The sequence below is a fragment of the Bufo bufo genome, chromosome 4 (assembly GCF_905171765.1).
Source record: "Bufo bufo chromosome 4, aBufBuf1.1, whole genome shotgun sequence".
NCBI lineage: Eukaryota > Metazoa > Chordata > Amphibia > Anura > Bufonidae > Bufo > Bufo bufo.
Window position 1 is genome coordinate 136,867,567 of NC_053392.1, and position 14,487 is coordinate 136,882,053.

The 14,487-nt window shown below is 38.5% G+C and overlaps 1 protein-coding gene across 3 annotated transcripts in view; it reads left to right on the forward strand.

Annotated features, from left to right (window-relative positions):
• PAX3 (paired box 3) overlaps positions 1–13,379 on the forward strand; it is a 60,324-nt gene extending 46,945 nt beyond the window's left edge. For all 3 annotated transcript variants that reach the window (XM_040428000.1, XM_040428003.1, XM_040428002.1), the window contains exons 5-9: positions 2,836–3,044; positions 5,304–5,469; positions 5,599–5,813; positions 11,615–11,861; positions 12,517–13,379. In XM_040428000.1, coding sequence (XP_040283934.1) covers positions 2,836–3,044; positions 5,304–5,469; positions 5,599–5,813; positions 11,615–11,861; positions 12,517–12,551 — 872 coding nt within the window. In that variant the 3' untranslated portion in view covers positions 12,552–13,379. The remainder of the gene's footprint in view (positions 1–2,835; positions 3,045–5,303; positions 5,470–5,598; positions 5,814–11,614; positions 11,862–12,516) is intronic.
• Positions 13,380–14,487: the final 1,108 nt, after the last annotated feature.

The following is a 14,487-nucleotide window of genomic DNA, read 5'->3' on the forward strand; positions in this document are numbered from 1 at the left end:
CCTGAATATATTCCTAGAAGAATTTTGCTGCTGGCATGGGTATAGCATCGGATTTTAATTAGTCCATTCCTGGTCTAACTAGAAATGTTGGAATTATTTTTTAAATGATCCTATCACATACAAAGGGATTTAAAAATAATAACAAACAAGGATATGCTCAGAAAATGAAATAGTATATGCAAAAAATGTACTAACATTTTTCCATTCCTAGAAAAGGACATACCATTTTTCGGGGCAAATATTAAAAACCTTCAATTATTCCTGTTATGACCTATTTATTATATTTTTTTTATACAGACCATAAAAAAAAAAAAAAAACCTAACTCTAAGAAGACAAATAATGATATAGTTCTATTTTCATTTCCATCTCAATTAATTTGAGAATGCTAATTCCAGTAGGAAATAATATTAATATGGTAATAATAATATATTGATATGGTAATACATTTCTTATTTTATATATATATTTTTCTTCAGAGTGGTCATAGTCTGCATAATATGTGCTATGGAATATTGCCCCCAAAAATTAACAACCCATTAAAATTTTATGATATAACTAAATTCTTGATGGATAAAAAGTTATTTTACAAGGAGCTATGATTTCTATGATTTCTACAATTTCCTTGATGTGATGTCTATAATATGGGCTCATGATAAATGTCGTTTTGTGGAGCACAGGGTGGTGTTATAACTCCAGGTGCTAAATGATCTAGAGTAGAGGGTCTTGGATTAACCCCTACTGTGAGCTCATTTCACACCCTCCTCTTCAGCCTCCCCCATTCCACCCAAAAAAAAAGAAACTTTCCATTCCTTCCCCCTTTTTGCAGTCCAGTTTTCTTTGTGTATGCTACTCCCTGCCAGGCAGGTGTCAGAGGCCTGAATGCTGGTATAGACTCTGTTAATGGATACCACAGATGGAGCGTGGAAATTGGTAGAAAAGGCCCCAGCCACAGGCCATTTCTCGGGGCCCCAACAAAGACACACCAAGTAAGTCAACAGAAAAAATCCTAAAAGACCACAAAAGCTGGGTGTCATTTACTGAAGGCTGGCAAGAGGAGTTATGTCCTGTGTAACATAAGTTCTTGTATTCGGAATGTGACACCTCATCTCCAAACATGGCTTCTGCTGTAACTCTTTTTGATTAATATGAATGGGGTGGCACCACTATACTGCTGGCTTAATACTGTACAATGAAATTGTTAAAAAGTTCAATAAATCTGGGTCACTGTGAGAATCCACCTCCTATGTACTGTAAGGTGATGGCAGCAAACATGTCGCAAGTGTCCTTCACACATAATATATTAGTAGAAGAGGATAACAAATTTCTTTAGTGGCTGATGGTAGCTCAAGTCCAGCCTTTTGGAATATAGAGGTTCATAAGATATTAGAAAGACTCATGTGTAAAATATTCTGTTCCCAAGCTGCAATGAGTAAAATGAAGAATAATATTCTTCTGTCAGAAGTAGATTTATATTGGTCTTCTTGTCATTTTAATAGTACACGCTCAATTGTGCATTAATATAAAGACCTAATAATTCAATGGAATTCTATAAATCTCTTTTCACTTTATTGAATGTAGTTGTTGTTTCTTTTTTTGTGGATTTTGTGGATTTTTTAGATCCTTAAGAATATTTCCATTATAAAACTGGATTATCCTTTACACTATCATTTTCAAAGATTTGGCCTCCATATTGAACGGTAGAAGCCTGTAACCTTTCTGAATCTTTGTGGCAAGCATTGGGTAAAGTCGTGCTCTCAAGACTCTGGCTTAGATCGGGGATTTTGTTAACAATGAGATCAAGGGCAGAAAAGTTATCTAAAGCCAGCCTGGCCGGATTACAAAGTCCTGCCTTTAAAGAATAAGTGGCAGCATTGGCCTGGCTGTGAAGTTTAATTAAAAGAAGTTCCAGAATTAGTGACTACTCTCATGTCCCATAACCCCTCGTGACCTAGGCTGTAGCCCCAGGAAATCTTTGTGTGTGCAGTACTGCAGCTCAGTGTCATAAGCCACTGGTCATATGAGTCTCTATAATTGAATGTATCCCAAGCAGGACAAAAATGGAAGGGTTTTTACTTTTAGGACACAATCAGTTGAGAGAAAACTGTTTAATCTATGCAGCTATAATAAAGTATTTAAGTACATTGGGTACAATTCAGCATTTGGTATCATTATTTGAAGATTGCTTCAAGAATTCCTTACTTTCTCTACTAATCTCCATTCTGACTATATGTGTTTTGCTGACATATCTGTCATATATCACTAAACTTTATTGCATTGACTAGAATAACTACAACCCCTGCTTGGGACAAGCAATGATGTAGTACATACCCTAAGGGTTTCGGTAAAATTGAATGATAAATAATGTCTTAGAGGATTGAATATAACCTCTGGCCAAATTTTCTCCCTGGTGCCTATTTTAAAGTACAAAGCCAGAAACTATGATGTTATATTTTCTCCGCTGAGCTTTACTACAAAGTTCCTGTTTGTTTTGTAAGGTTGTAACATAAGCATAGCCAAGTTTTATTTAAGAAGTTGCTGTTTCCTTTCCCATGGTCTGGAAGAAACAAACTTGATAGACGCTGGTATTCTGTCATATAACATATTTCCACCAGAGACGATTTGAGGTCCTCAGTTGGCTTTCATTGAGAAAACTAAAGTTTCTTGCCAATATAGTCAACCACTAAATAACCATGAACAATATGTAACATCAAAGCATAGATTGAGCCATGGTACATTTCATGAATGGTATCACGCTTTGCTAATTGTGTGATTTTTGTTCACCTTGACATGTCTAAGTACTTTAGGTATTGACCTGTGTCATCTGTTCCTTTTAGCTCCTTCATCTCCCCACTCTGAAGAAGGTTCTGACATTGACTCTGAACCAGACCTCCCCTTGAAGAGGAAGCAGCGAAGAAGCAGGACCACTTTCACAGCCGAACAGCTGGAGGAACTAGAGAGAGCATTTGAGAGAACTCATTATCCAGATATTTACACTCGGGAAGAACTTGCTCAGAGAGCCAAGCTAACTGAGGCCCGAGTTCAGGTAATGACCACACTGCTGTCTATTCAGTTCAGAAAAACATGAAATTCCCTAAAATGAATAAGGCTGTCACCACTGTCAATGTAGAAAACAGAGGTCATCCATGTTACTACTCTTTGTAGATCAATATATTATTGAGAGTCCCTTTTATCGGTCCTGTCTAGTCATATTCACAGGTTGGTTCATTTTCTTTAAGATCTAAAAAAAAGTCTGTGGATAATAGAAGACTGGTTTATTATAAGGGATATGATGTGTACTTTTTCAAGTCTGGTGAAGGCCATCCTTTATGTTAGGTTCACATCTACATTGGAGGCTTTTTTGTCTGGTAAAATGCTGGGCTCCCTGAAGGAAACCAAATGGACCACATTATAGTCATTGAGGTTTGTTGGGCACCATGGGTTTCAGTTATTTGCTGACCATGATTTTCATTGCTCTGCTCCTAGGATGGCGCAGAGCAACGGGAATTAATACCATTGAAGTGAACGAAGTCTTAGTCCTGTTCCACAACATCTCCAAATCCTAGGCGTATTTGTTCCCATGTTTTCACTTATACACGGATGGTAAAACAATACAGGGCAAAATAGGGGATTAAAACTCATCATGTTAACACAAGTAATAAATGTTGTTGTGTTTCCAAGAGCATTTATTTTCATAAGTCGATGACCCTTACCAGGCAAATGCAGGAGGCTTTTTCCAGCTGTTATAATGTGTCTTTAACCCTCTGACTTCACAACATTCCTTATGGCTTCCTCAGATCCCTAGAGACTCATAACCTGTCACACTATTACCATGATCTACAGTCTAACAAATTCCCCTGAACATCTAACATATGGGTCCTGAAATGAGCACAGCATGAAGCGGCATATCACTGTCAGTCAGGACCTCTTTGCTGCGGAGAGGTGCACGTTTGCATCCATCGTATTCCAGCAGCAGTGAAGGAGTTAATCTACCATAGAGGCTTTCTGATTCCTTGCTTGTGCTTTTATTAAAGGGACAATGCAGCCTCACGAGACCAGTAAAGCTGGCTGCCTGTTTTTCTATAGACCTACAACACTGATAAAACGTGAAACCGTATTACTGAACTGACTTCTTTTTGTTCCTTGGCTATGAAGTGTTTTGTGTCTATGAGTATATCGTGAGCTTCAAACAGGTTCCTTAGCTGTCAAATTGTAAGGAAAACGTCTTTTAGATGTGCCAGGAATGCACATTTCCAATATCGTTGCCACATGAAAATTTTGATCTTAAACAATCTGCACAGAAAATAGTCACAAAATTATATATATTAAAAAAAGAGTTAATAAATAACATTACTTTTAATGGAATAAACTGGAAAGTGTATATTGCACATAGTAAACCTGACGGTTGTACTGCCTAAAACGCTAACTCTAAGACCAGGTTCACATCACCGCTCAGTTCTCTGTTCTTTGGATCCGTCAGAAGAATAGAAAAATAAACAAAACAAAAATGGATCCTGTATCTTAAGCATCCGTTATGCTCAGTTATGCACATTAATAAAAGCAGGACATTTATTCCTTCTAAAATAACGGATCTGAAACGGAAATAGCTAAAACAGATGCAAAATGTGCATAACTGAGCATAACGGATGCTTAAAATACAGGATCCATTTTTTTTGTGCTTATTTTCCTCTTCTGACGGATCAGAAAAACTGAAAACTAAACGTTGATGTGAACCCGGCCTAATACCATCAGTCCGTGCAGAAGACTCTCATCTGCCTGCATTGTTCTATGATTCTGTCATTACTATTGAAGAAGTGCCAGAAGACACTTGAAGACATTCGATAATGACGTAATCCCAGAGGTTTCCATTTGTCTATTACAAAGTTGTATGGCCTTGTTAAATGGAAGAACAATTGAAACTACTTCTTGCCTTGCAAGGGAGTAATAAATAGATCAGACATAAAATATGCTTCTTTTCATTTGTATATTATGCCTTTTCCCAGACCATAAATCTCCATAAGGTGTCAACAATTATTGATGAATCTTCCATGGAGGATACTGTGCATTATAATGTATCTTCTCAGTATCAGCCTTTGGAATTTGTGCCTCCTCCATGACTCCTATTTTACAGTGTGCCCATCCCCTCCCCCAAAGAACATAGACATCTCGGGGTCTGGCTGATTTTGTTTGCTTCATATGAATTGATATACAGACTGTTGTTTCCATCTCCTTCTCTGATTAAAGGTGGCTACATATAAATGTCATTGACCATCCACTTATGTTGTTGTACATTTTTCTCTTAAAGGTGTGGTTTAGTAACCGCCGTGCCAGGTGGAGGAAGCAAGCAGGAGCCAATCAGTTAATGGCTTTTAATCACCTGATTCCAGGGGGTTTTCCACCTGCGGCCATGTCAGCTCTGCCAACCTACCAATTATCAGAGACTTCCTACCAACCTACATCCATACCACAAGGTAAATAATCTCAATTTCGCCAAGTAATCACAGAACTTAAAAAAACAAACAATGTAACTCCTCAAGTTACAACGTATTAAATGTACGCTTTTCTTGCTGTAACTTAAAAATATTCTCTCCTTCTTGCAGCTGTGTCTGATCCAAGCAACACGGTTCACAGACCCCAACCTCTCCCTCCGAGCAGTGTTCACCAAAGCAGCCTTCCTTCCAACCCTGAGAACAGCTCGGCCTACTGCCTGCCCAGCGGCCGGCATGGATTTTCCAGTTACACAGACAGCTTTGTACCCCCATCTGGGCCTTCCAACTCCATGAACCCCAGCATTGGCAATGGCCTTTCACCTCAGGTCAGTGAAGTGTTTTCATTCCTTTAACTGAGAGCCAGAACCGAACAGGCTTGGCACCTGAGGCAAGAAGGAAAGAAATTGCCAAATTCGAACCATAAAGAGTTCTTTATATGAGCCACATGATTCTGTTTTGCAAATTTCCTTCCCCTTTTTCCTCCTCCACCCCCGCACTGGCTACTTCAAAAGCTGTGGCTGGTAGGCTGTCTTTCAAGTGTTTTTCTTCCTCCAAAATATTATCGACCTTTCTGGAGTTAAAAATGACAGTGGCCACAAGGCAAAGAGTCAGAGCAAACTGAGCAACAAAGATCACAATGTCTTGCACGCAGCACACATCACGCGCAAAGCCTTATTTACGCCTAAAAGTGTTCCAGATCTTCTGTTTCTCTCAATGCAGTGTGTTCCTATGTGCTGCAATTCTAAAATTATCAATGATCACAAAATTATTTATGGCATGGATATCCCGTATACAAGTCCTAGGATCTGCTTAGAATATTCTAAATATATCATTTTTATTATTCATATTGTTTTATTTAGGACTATGATCATAAATGAAGGGGTTCATTGACTTTGAAGTCCAGTCTTAAGGGCTTTCAATGTATGGGAATGTTAATTATTTTTATACATTTTATTGACTTATATAGCGCTGACATATCCCATATTATTACCACTTGCTGTCCCCAATGGAGCTCACAATCTAAGTTCCCTATCAGTATATCTTAGTGCGGGAGGAAACCCAAGCAAACACGGGGAGAACATCCAAACTCCATGCAGATGTTGTTCTTGGTCTGATTTGAACCTTGGGTCGCAGGGCTGCCAAATAAAATAATATTATTTGGATACAATGTGGATAAAATAATATTAATGGGATTCAATGCTGATATGTTTGGCTTTAATCAGTTTCTTAAGGAGCATTTCTAGGTCTCTTGGCCCTTTAAAAAATACCCGCATCAATAAATAAAAAGAATACTGGCGCCTGGGGAGCATATATGGTTCTCAAAGCAATAATTATACTGTTAATTTTCATTCAGCAGTTTTTGGTGCTGTACTGGGGAATTCCAGTAAAATAAATTGACTTGATAATTAAGTGTCAAAAGGTTGGTTGGATTTACTACGGTCCACAGCTGCCTGAGGTTGGCTTGACATTGTTAATGTGTGTCTAAACACAGGGATTTTTATTATATCAGAGGGACTAATATTCAGGTGTCTAATAGTTTCTCTGAACGGCATGCAATCTATAATTAAAATCAGGCCTCTTTGTCGGGCTAAGTGGGGGCAGTTTCACAGCTATGTATCCTCCCCAAACACATCTTCCTCTCGGCAGTGAGAGGAAACAGAAGGATATTGAGAATGACATAAATGAAAAGTGAAAAGACAATTATACCCAATTACACACCTCATCAGCCGGGCTCTAGCACTGAGAGGGCATCTTAATAGGCAGAAAATGAGATTTTAATGGCACAAAGGGGAGCAAAAATAACGACTTGCATCTCTTCCCTCTCCTCTACGTGAGGTTAGAATCATGAGACAGCTATAGCTACTCTCTGCTAGACAGTGATAAATCTGTGAAAATATAAAGTTCAAAGACTCGAGAGTTAAAAAGGGTCCACAGTCAAATGCGATGGAATAAACATTATTGCCTATAGGCAAAAAACTCATAAAACCTCCTTTTTCTAACAGTAAGTGTAATTAACTTCCACTGCTTTCTTTCGACTGCACATTAGCAGGAAGCCCAAACTTTCTTGCTTTTAACACACAGTAAGAGTAAATGACTTGAAATTAATCATCTTTCTCCAATGTTATGGTATCACACAGAAGAAGGCAGCCGAGACCGGAATTTGTTTTGTTCATTAATTCGACCGGCTGGGTAGAAATGCCTTTTTCATCTAAGTATACCAGAGTTATTTACAGTTTGAAGCCTGAAAGACAACAAAATAGTCAAGGGTATGGAAATTACAACCAAATGTACGTGTATTAGTGTATGCAAGGATCCTTTGGAAGTGGAACCTCAAGTATCGCTGCTCTATAATTCAGATTTTAGTTATTTTCTTGCATAGTTTTTGAATATTCACCCTGAGAGTTGGATTTATGGATTGGCAATTAAAGTTATTTAATGACGTCCAATAGTGTTTAATATGCATAGGTCGAGAAAAGCTCATATTTTCATGATTTTTTTTTTTTAATGAAATAAAACCACCTGCAGAGGTCATTAAAGTGATGTAGTGATCCCTCTGGTTTACCCATCAGCATCTGGGACCCAGAGTGTGCTGAGAAGCCGGCTCTGAGTGTGGGATTATGATCCTGTACTTCTAAATCCGAGAAATAGACAAAGAGGGTGTCAGATATCATAGGGGTTATTTTCCAGTCTGCATCTACATTTGGCTTTATATATGAAACTTCAAATTTTAATGAATAGGAGAAGTAAGGGGGCAACTGTAAATACTAACGTTTATATCAGGCACACTACTAGGATGGATGCCATATGTTTCCTGATTGTATTTATAGGGAAACTCTCATTTTTCCAATGAAAATGATTGATTGGATTGTGAAGATGCCGCAGTGAATATTCTGTGCTAGAAGGCAGCCCCGGAATGACACTGGGCAGGTGCCCAAAAATAATATTTGCCGGGGTGACCAAAAGTGGAGACCAACTTCCTTCTATGATAAGAAGTGTTACGAGAATGTGTTTAGATATGGTCATAGCACTTTTACCTGTGCATTGTGCTGAGAAAAATGTATACCGGTGTCCAGTGCTGGGGCCCTAGAATACTATATTTTAAGAGAGGACAGATGAGAGACATACTTCTGGAGGTTGTAATATAGCAATAGTCAGAAAAATAAAATAGTGCTGCTTGCTTGAATCTTTCCATTCTTTTATTATTTGGAATCTGAAAGAATATTTTTTATCACAATATATATATATATAGAGAGAGAGATATTGTATATATAATACAACACCCTTTAAATCAGAAAATACAAAAGGCTCAAATAAAAATATACTAAATGCAAGAACACTGTTTGATCATTATTAAGGGAATCTGTCACCACAATCTTGGATATTATCTGCAGTACTACACAAGGTGCAGGGCAGGAATCCTGTAACCTCTGCCTGGAATAGCCCTTTCACCGCTTTCTCTTCCTTTCCTGTTATGTCACCTTATTCATGGTCCAATATATAAAGCTAATGATTTATTGTAGACCACTGACACCGATTTCAGATGAGAGTGTGGCCTCCACCTCTTAATATGTATAACGTATGCTCAATTAAGAGAGGGCATTGAGAATTTAATTAGAGTATCCAAGGGGAGCTGAAGCCTGGAGTATGAGTGAAGAAAGAGAATGACTTTATTGAGAACCTCTGCAGACATTGTCCATAATGTTTAGTCAAAATGGCTGCCTCCAGTTTTTATTTTTACATCTTAATATAAGAGGAGATTTCTCATAGAGGTAATTTTTCCACTAACATAATTTTTGAGATCTGGTTTCAAAAACATGTCATCAATGTCCATCATGATAAAACCTCTTCCAATAGATCAGTAGATTCTCATAAATGTTGCTATGTTAGGCACCCCATAAGTCATAGTAAGCGTCTACAATGTTCTACTGGGCAGATACTATCTCAACAACTAGTCCCAGTTTATCTTCGTTCCCGAACAGATAAAGATCTTGAATTGAGTGTGTGTTCCAGGGTTCTCCACACACATGTATTTGCCAGACAGTGAAAAGGATTAGCTGTTTAGCTTAAGAAATCCCATAGAGGTGTAGGCCAGATTAAATACACATGATGGAGATGTCCTTATAAAAGTATGAAGGATAGAATCTGCCATCACTTGATTCATGCCCGTGTGAACATGACTAAGGAATTCACAGCCATAGCCACAGCGGGAATAGCACAGAGCAGGTGGCACCATTTTTCTTAGAATCGGGCCTGCATCTGTTTCCCATCACAATAGAGGAGGGCTCTGGACATCTTCAGGACAACGTGTCCAGCTTCCTGTGGAGAAAGCTTCTGTAAATTACACGCTACACATGTGTGAGGGTCAAACCTGGACAGAATGCTTAATGTTAACCCCTCTCATACTGGAATGTACATGAGACAGAAAAAGTAGGAATAATGATGTAATGTAAATGGAAAGAAAGCGGAACAGATCAATTATAACTTACACCCGTAGGCCACACACAGAAGATTCAGCCTTATGGGGTGTATTAATGACTGGTAAAATGAATGCACAATTAATACTCATGGAACATAATTACTAAGGTCCCCATCACATATGTCTAGCGATCCAGCTCATTTTACCTCCGGTGTGATGGAGAAAACTCTGGACGGAAACTGAAGCTAGAAAAGATCTCATAGTTCTGTATGGGATCATTCATTTACATCTGGTGCATTGCTTATGATGCCAGATGTCAAATAGTGCCAGATAGAAAAATGCTGCATACTGTGTTTTTCTGTTCTGCGCCAAGGATGTACACATCTATTAGTTGTGTCCACAAAAAAACAACTGGCCGGACACAAATATCTGCACCCAGTCTAATTACAGTAATGTCACCCAACGTCTGTTGACTGTGAACTTTTTACTGCATTGTTCTCCTGAACCCATGGTGAATTGTTCAGAAAGGTCTTTTGTGTTGGGTTGAACTCTACAGCATATTCTCAGTGCAGCCCTTCAGTATGGAATCACCATTGGCTGACAGTTTTAACTGTTTGGTGTCCATGTGGTTCTGCTTTAAGGGAACATTGTTGAGATGTGTTGGCCTATTATATGGTTTGCAATGAGATCCTTATTACATTATACATGTCTTTAGGAAAATATATTCACTATTAACTCCGTTACGGATGCTGGCAATTTTGAGCAAGGCCAATAGCTTTGAAGTGTGTGAGAGATTTTTACTGAGGTCTGCCTCTGCAAACACTGATGCCTTATTTTTTTTTAGTGGAAACGAGAGCTTCTCTGGAACCGGAAACAAAACGATACTCACTAGTTTAGTCAAAGGGATTAGACCGAGGTGACCGTGCCCTTCCTTTAGTTCTGTGTTCAGGTGAAAAGGTCAAGACAAAGAAAATACAGGGGTCCTCAAGCCTAGGGCTACTTCCCTTTTTTAGCTTTCAAACAGACATAAGCAGGAAAATCAAATTATTGGGATGCTAATTCAGTGCAGGTAGATTTATGGAGCACAAGAGTTCATAGGAATACGAATATGTGTTTTTTTTTGGGATTGCTCTGGGTGCATGCTTTTTCTTTAGACGTTTCCTTACGTACGTACATTGGTCCGCCAAATGCACTTTTTGTACAGTGGTTTTATCAGTGGATTCATAGATAGAATACTCTTTGGGGATTAGACACCATTCTGCTTAACCAACAATAAACATAGAAAATGCACAGTAAAAAATATCTCCGTTAAACTCTTCCATTCCTTTGATCTTATTTTATTTCATATTGCAATTACTGCTGAGAGATGTCGAAATAAAATTTCTATCTTTGTCCCAGTAGCTCAACCCTGTCCTCTCTTCAATCTCCTGTGTCTGGCTATAAGACAACTGGCTGGAGCAGGACCTCCCTGATGTGTCCTGTTTGCAGCAGGACAAAAATAATAATCCTCACTCCTTTGGCTAAACCCTGTAATGGAATTTATCCGGGGGAGACTGACCCCTGTATTCCCTGCAGAATATCTATAAGACTATTTGTTTCAGGAACAACATTGATTAATAGATCAATAATATAATTGTAGTACGAGTGTTGTATCAGTATAATATAATGTGTAGAAATAAAGCATACTTAAAAGGTTCTTCTTTCCCACAGGTAATGGGTCTCCTTACTAATCATGGTGGAGTGCCTCACCAACCTCAGACTGACTATGCCTTATCACCATTAACTGGAGGTCTTGAACCCAGCACTGCTGTGTCAGCAAGCTGCAGCCAGAGACTAGAACACATGAAGACATTGGATAGTCTATCAACATCTCAGTCATACTGTCCACCAACTTATAGCACATCAGGATACAGCATGGAGCCTGTAACGGGATACCAATATAGCCAGTATGGACAGAGTAAGTATACTTAATAAGTCTGTAATCTTTGCCATATAGTCAGGCTTTTACTCAGAAGCAGGAAGTCTTTAGCAATCTTCAGCATCAAATTTGGAAGGTCACAGATTATCTCCTAAGCTTGAACTATAGTTTAACTGTTTCCATTCATGCATTGGACTCGATCCCTTGCAATGAGTTGACTTTTTCTATCAGATAAAGCACCAAACAAGAAACACTATGGCTTCCAACAGAAGGTTGATGACTCTCCCTTTCTCACTGAGTCTCTTTTGTCTCCGGTGCCCGTTGATTGTTCTTTGAAAAACATCTGTTGCTTAATTATTTGCTTAAGTGATGTCAAAGACATCTTGAGGTTATTACATGCCGAGACATGAGACCTGACCGCCATTAGGTAAAACAGAAGGTTTTGCCCGACATGCAGTAACCACGGGCATGCCCCATATTAAAAACACATGCCCTTAATCAAGTCAGTTCATAAGTCATTAAAGTATATGATCACATATTCTGAAGAGTTTGTCAAACTTGTCTCAGGAATAAAAATATTAGCCCTATTCTTTGATATCCCAGTATTACATGTGACAGTGTCAACCTATGGTTCAAGCTGGCTCTTAACGTCAATTGGGCTTAAGTCTTCTAAACATCTCTCTGTTTCCTACAGGTGCCTTTCATTATCTGAAGCCAGATATTGCGTAGAGTGACTTTCTTTCTGATGGTGGTAGAACCGGAAGTTTGGACAAGGTGGATAATCTCACAGTTTAGCAGCACCAACTGGAGCTTGACTGCAAGACAAATAAGTAGATGATAATGACTTATTTTATGGAAGTGAAGAGGATAATGAGAAATATTATAATGCAGCAGGCTGTGTAGGACATAATTGGACATCCCACCATTCTCCTGGAATGACTTATCTAAAAAGAGGGCAACTGTTCCAAGCATGGAAGCCACAACTGTACGACTCAACAGAGATGTGCTTTGGAAGTCAAGCTTTTCCCAGGTTTCCACAAGAGGCTGAATTCAAGCCCTTGAAAGAGCTGACGAAAACACAAGAATTAAGGAGTTCATGAAGAGATTTTATTTTTTTTGTACCCTGGTTAGTAGCAAAGTGATGAGACAGCTGTTAAGGAGAAACCTTTCTGTGATAGCCACAGTCTCATACATGGCACAGGGCAGGGAATACACAGGATTTTGTGCCTCCTGGGCTTGGTCCTAGTTAAATGCTCTCACTTTGCAGCTAGATTTGACTGTACAGATAACATTCCATGTTACAAATACAAGCTTGATCATCTACTTGTTATTTAGGGTTGACGTAAATAGACACACAATGTCTAATGTTTATTAAGACTTTACTAGGATTAACACCCAGCATTTAAGAACTGGCAAATATATTTGGCGTAAGAAATAAATAACTAAGAGGAGAACGCCCAGCGCCAAATTCTGACTGAAAGACATTGATTTCATGGCTGTCAATCAACGTGCAATAACATACCTCACTTCGACTTCCCTTTCATGTTTTGCAAATACAACGGGATTGTATTTTTCTGCAAGTTTATTCATTTTTAAAGACATTTCTGAACCCCGATTTGACGTTTTCTACAAGAAAGCCCCTCTTTCTATTTTATTATACAGTTAAAATGAATTCCACCATCTTGTCTGTCGTATGTTTCTAGAATCCAATGGTATGCCGCCTGTGTATTTTTTTCTTTCCAAATGTTTGATCTGAAAACCCAGTATGTCTTTGCAGGGAACTTTAGGCAAGGCATGGCAGGGCTTGTATTTGAACATTATTTAAGAATCTATAGGGGGCGTTCACCTGCTTTAAGTTATTTTAACTGGTTTCTATGATTATTTTAACTGGTAGCACTAGGCCAACCTTTGATCTACAGCCAATACTGGTCATTGGGGTAATTGAAAATTGAGCTCATTTTTTGTCTTAACCCTGAAAATAAAGAATATAATTGAATTTCAAGTTATCTGCTCCCTTCATACAATGGAGGTAGCCAACAGAGAGCTGAACAATTCTTCTAACTTAGCAGGGTAATGAGATGATACCTGTCTTATGCCTAGTGCAGGACATGATGCAACAGGGTCGGGGTAGTCAGAGAACACAAAATAAACTACTTCTGTGTCATGCTCCTCCTCCTGAGGCCCTGCATTAGGCATAGCACAATGTATCAGTTCTGCTTAGATTGTTCCTTTGAGGGGCTACATTTACAAATGCAGGATTATTCATAGAGAAATTTCTTTTAAACATAATTTGCATATTTCCCGTCTGAGATGCAACAAGAGCCTATTCTGACATTCTACAGTATACCGCATTAGTCTGGAATCAGTCACTGAAGCATTTGTATATGACAGGTCATCTGTCATAGAAAATGGAGTAGCCTATGAACGGCTTTCATTGCAATAAAAAGGGTTACACAATTGTCTTATCCTGAAAAAAGTATTAAAAAAATGATGTTAGGTGGTAAAAATTTACAAACTTATTTATTTCTTCGTTTTCTTGACACATGAAACGAGGTAGAGCAAAAAATACATTCCTTTAAGAATGATGGGTAATTCATTAGGGATCTAGCTAGGATAAGGTTAGTGATGAGATCACACTTTCGTCTTAGAGGTGATGGAAGAAGTT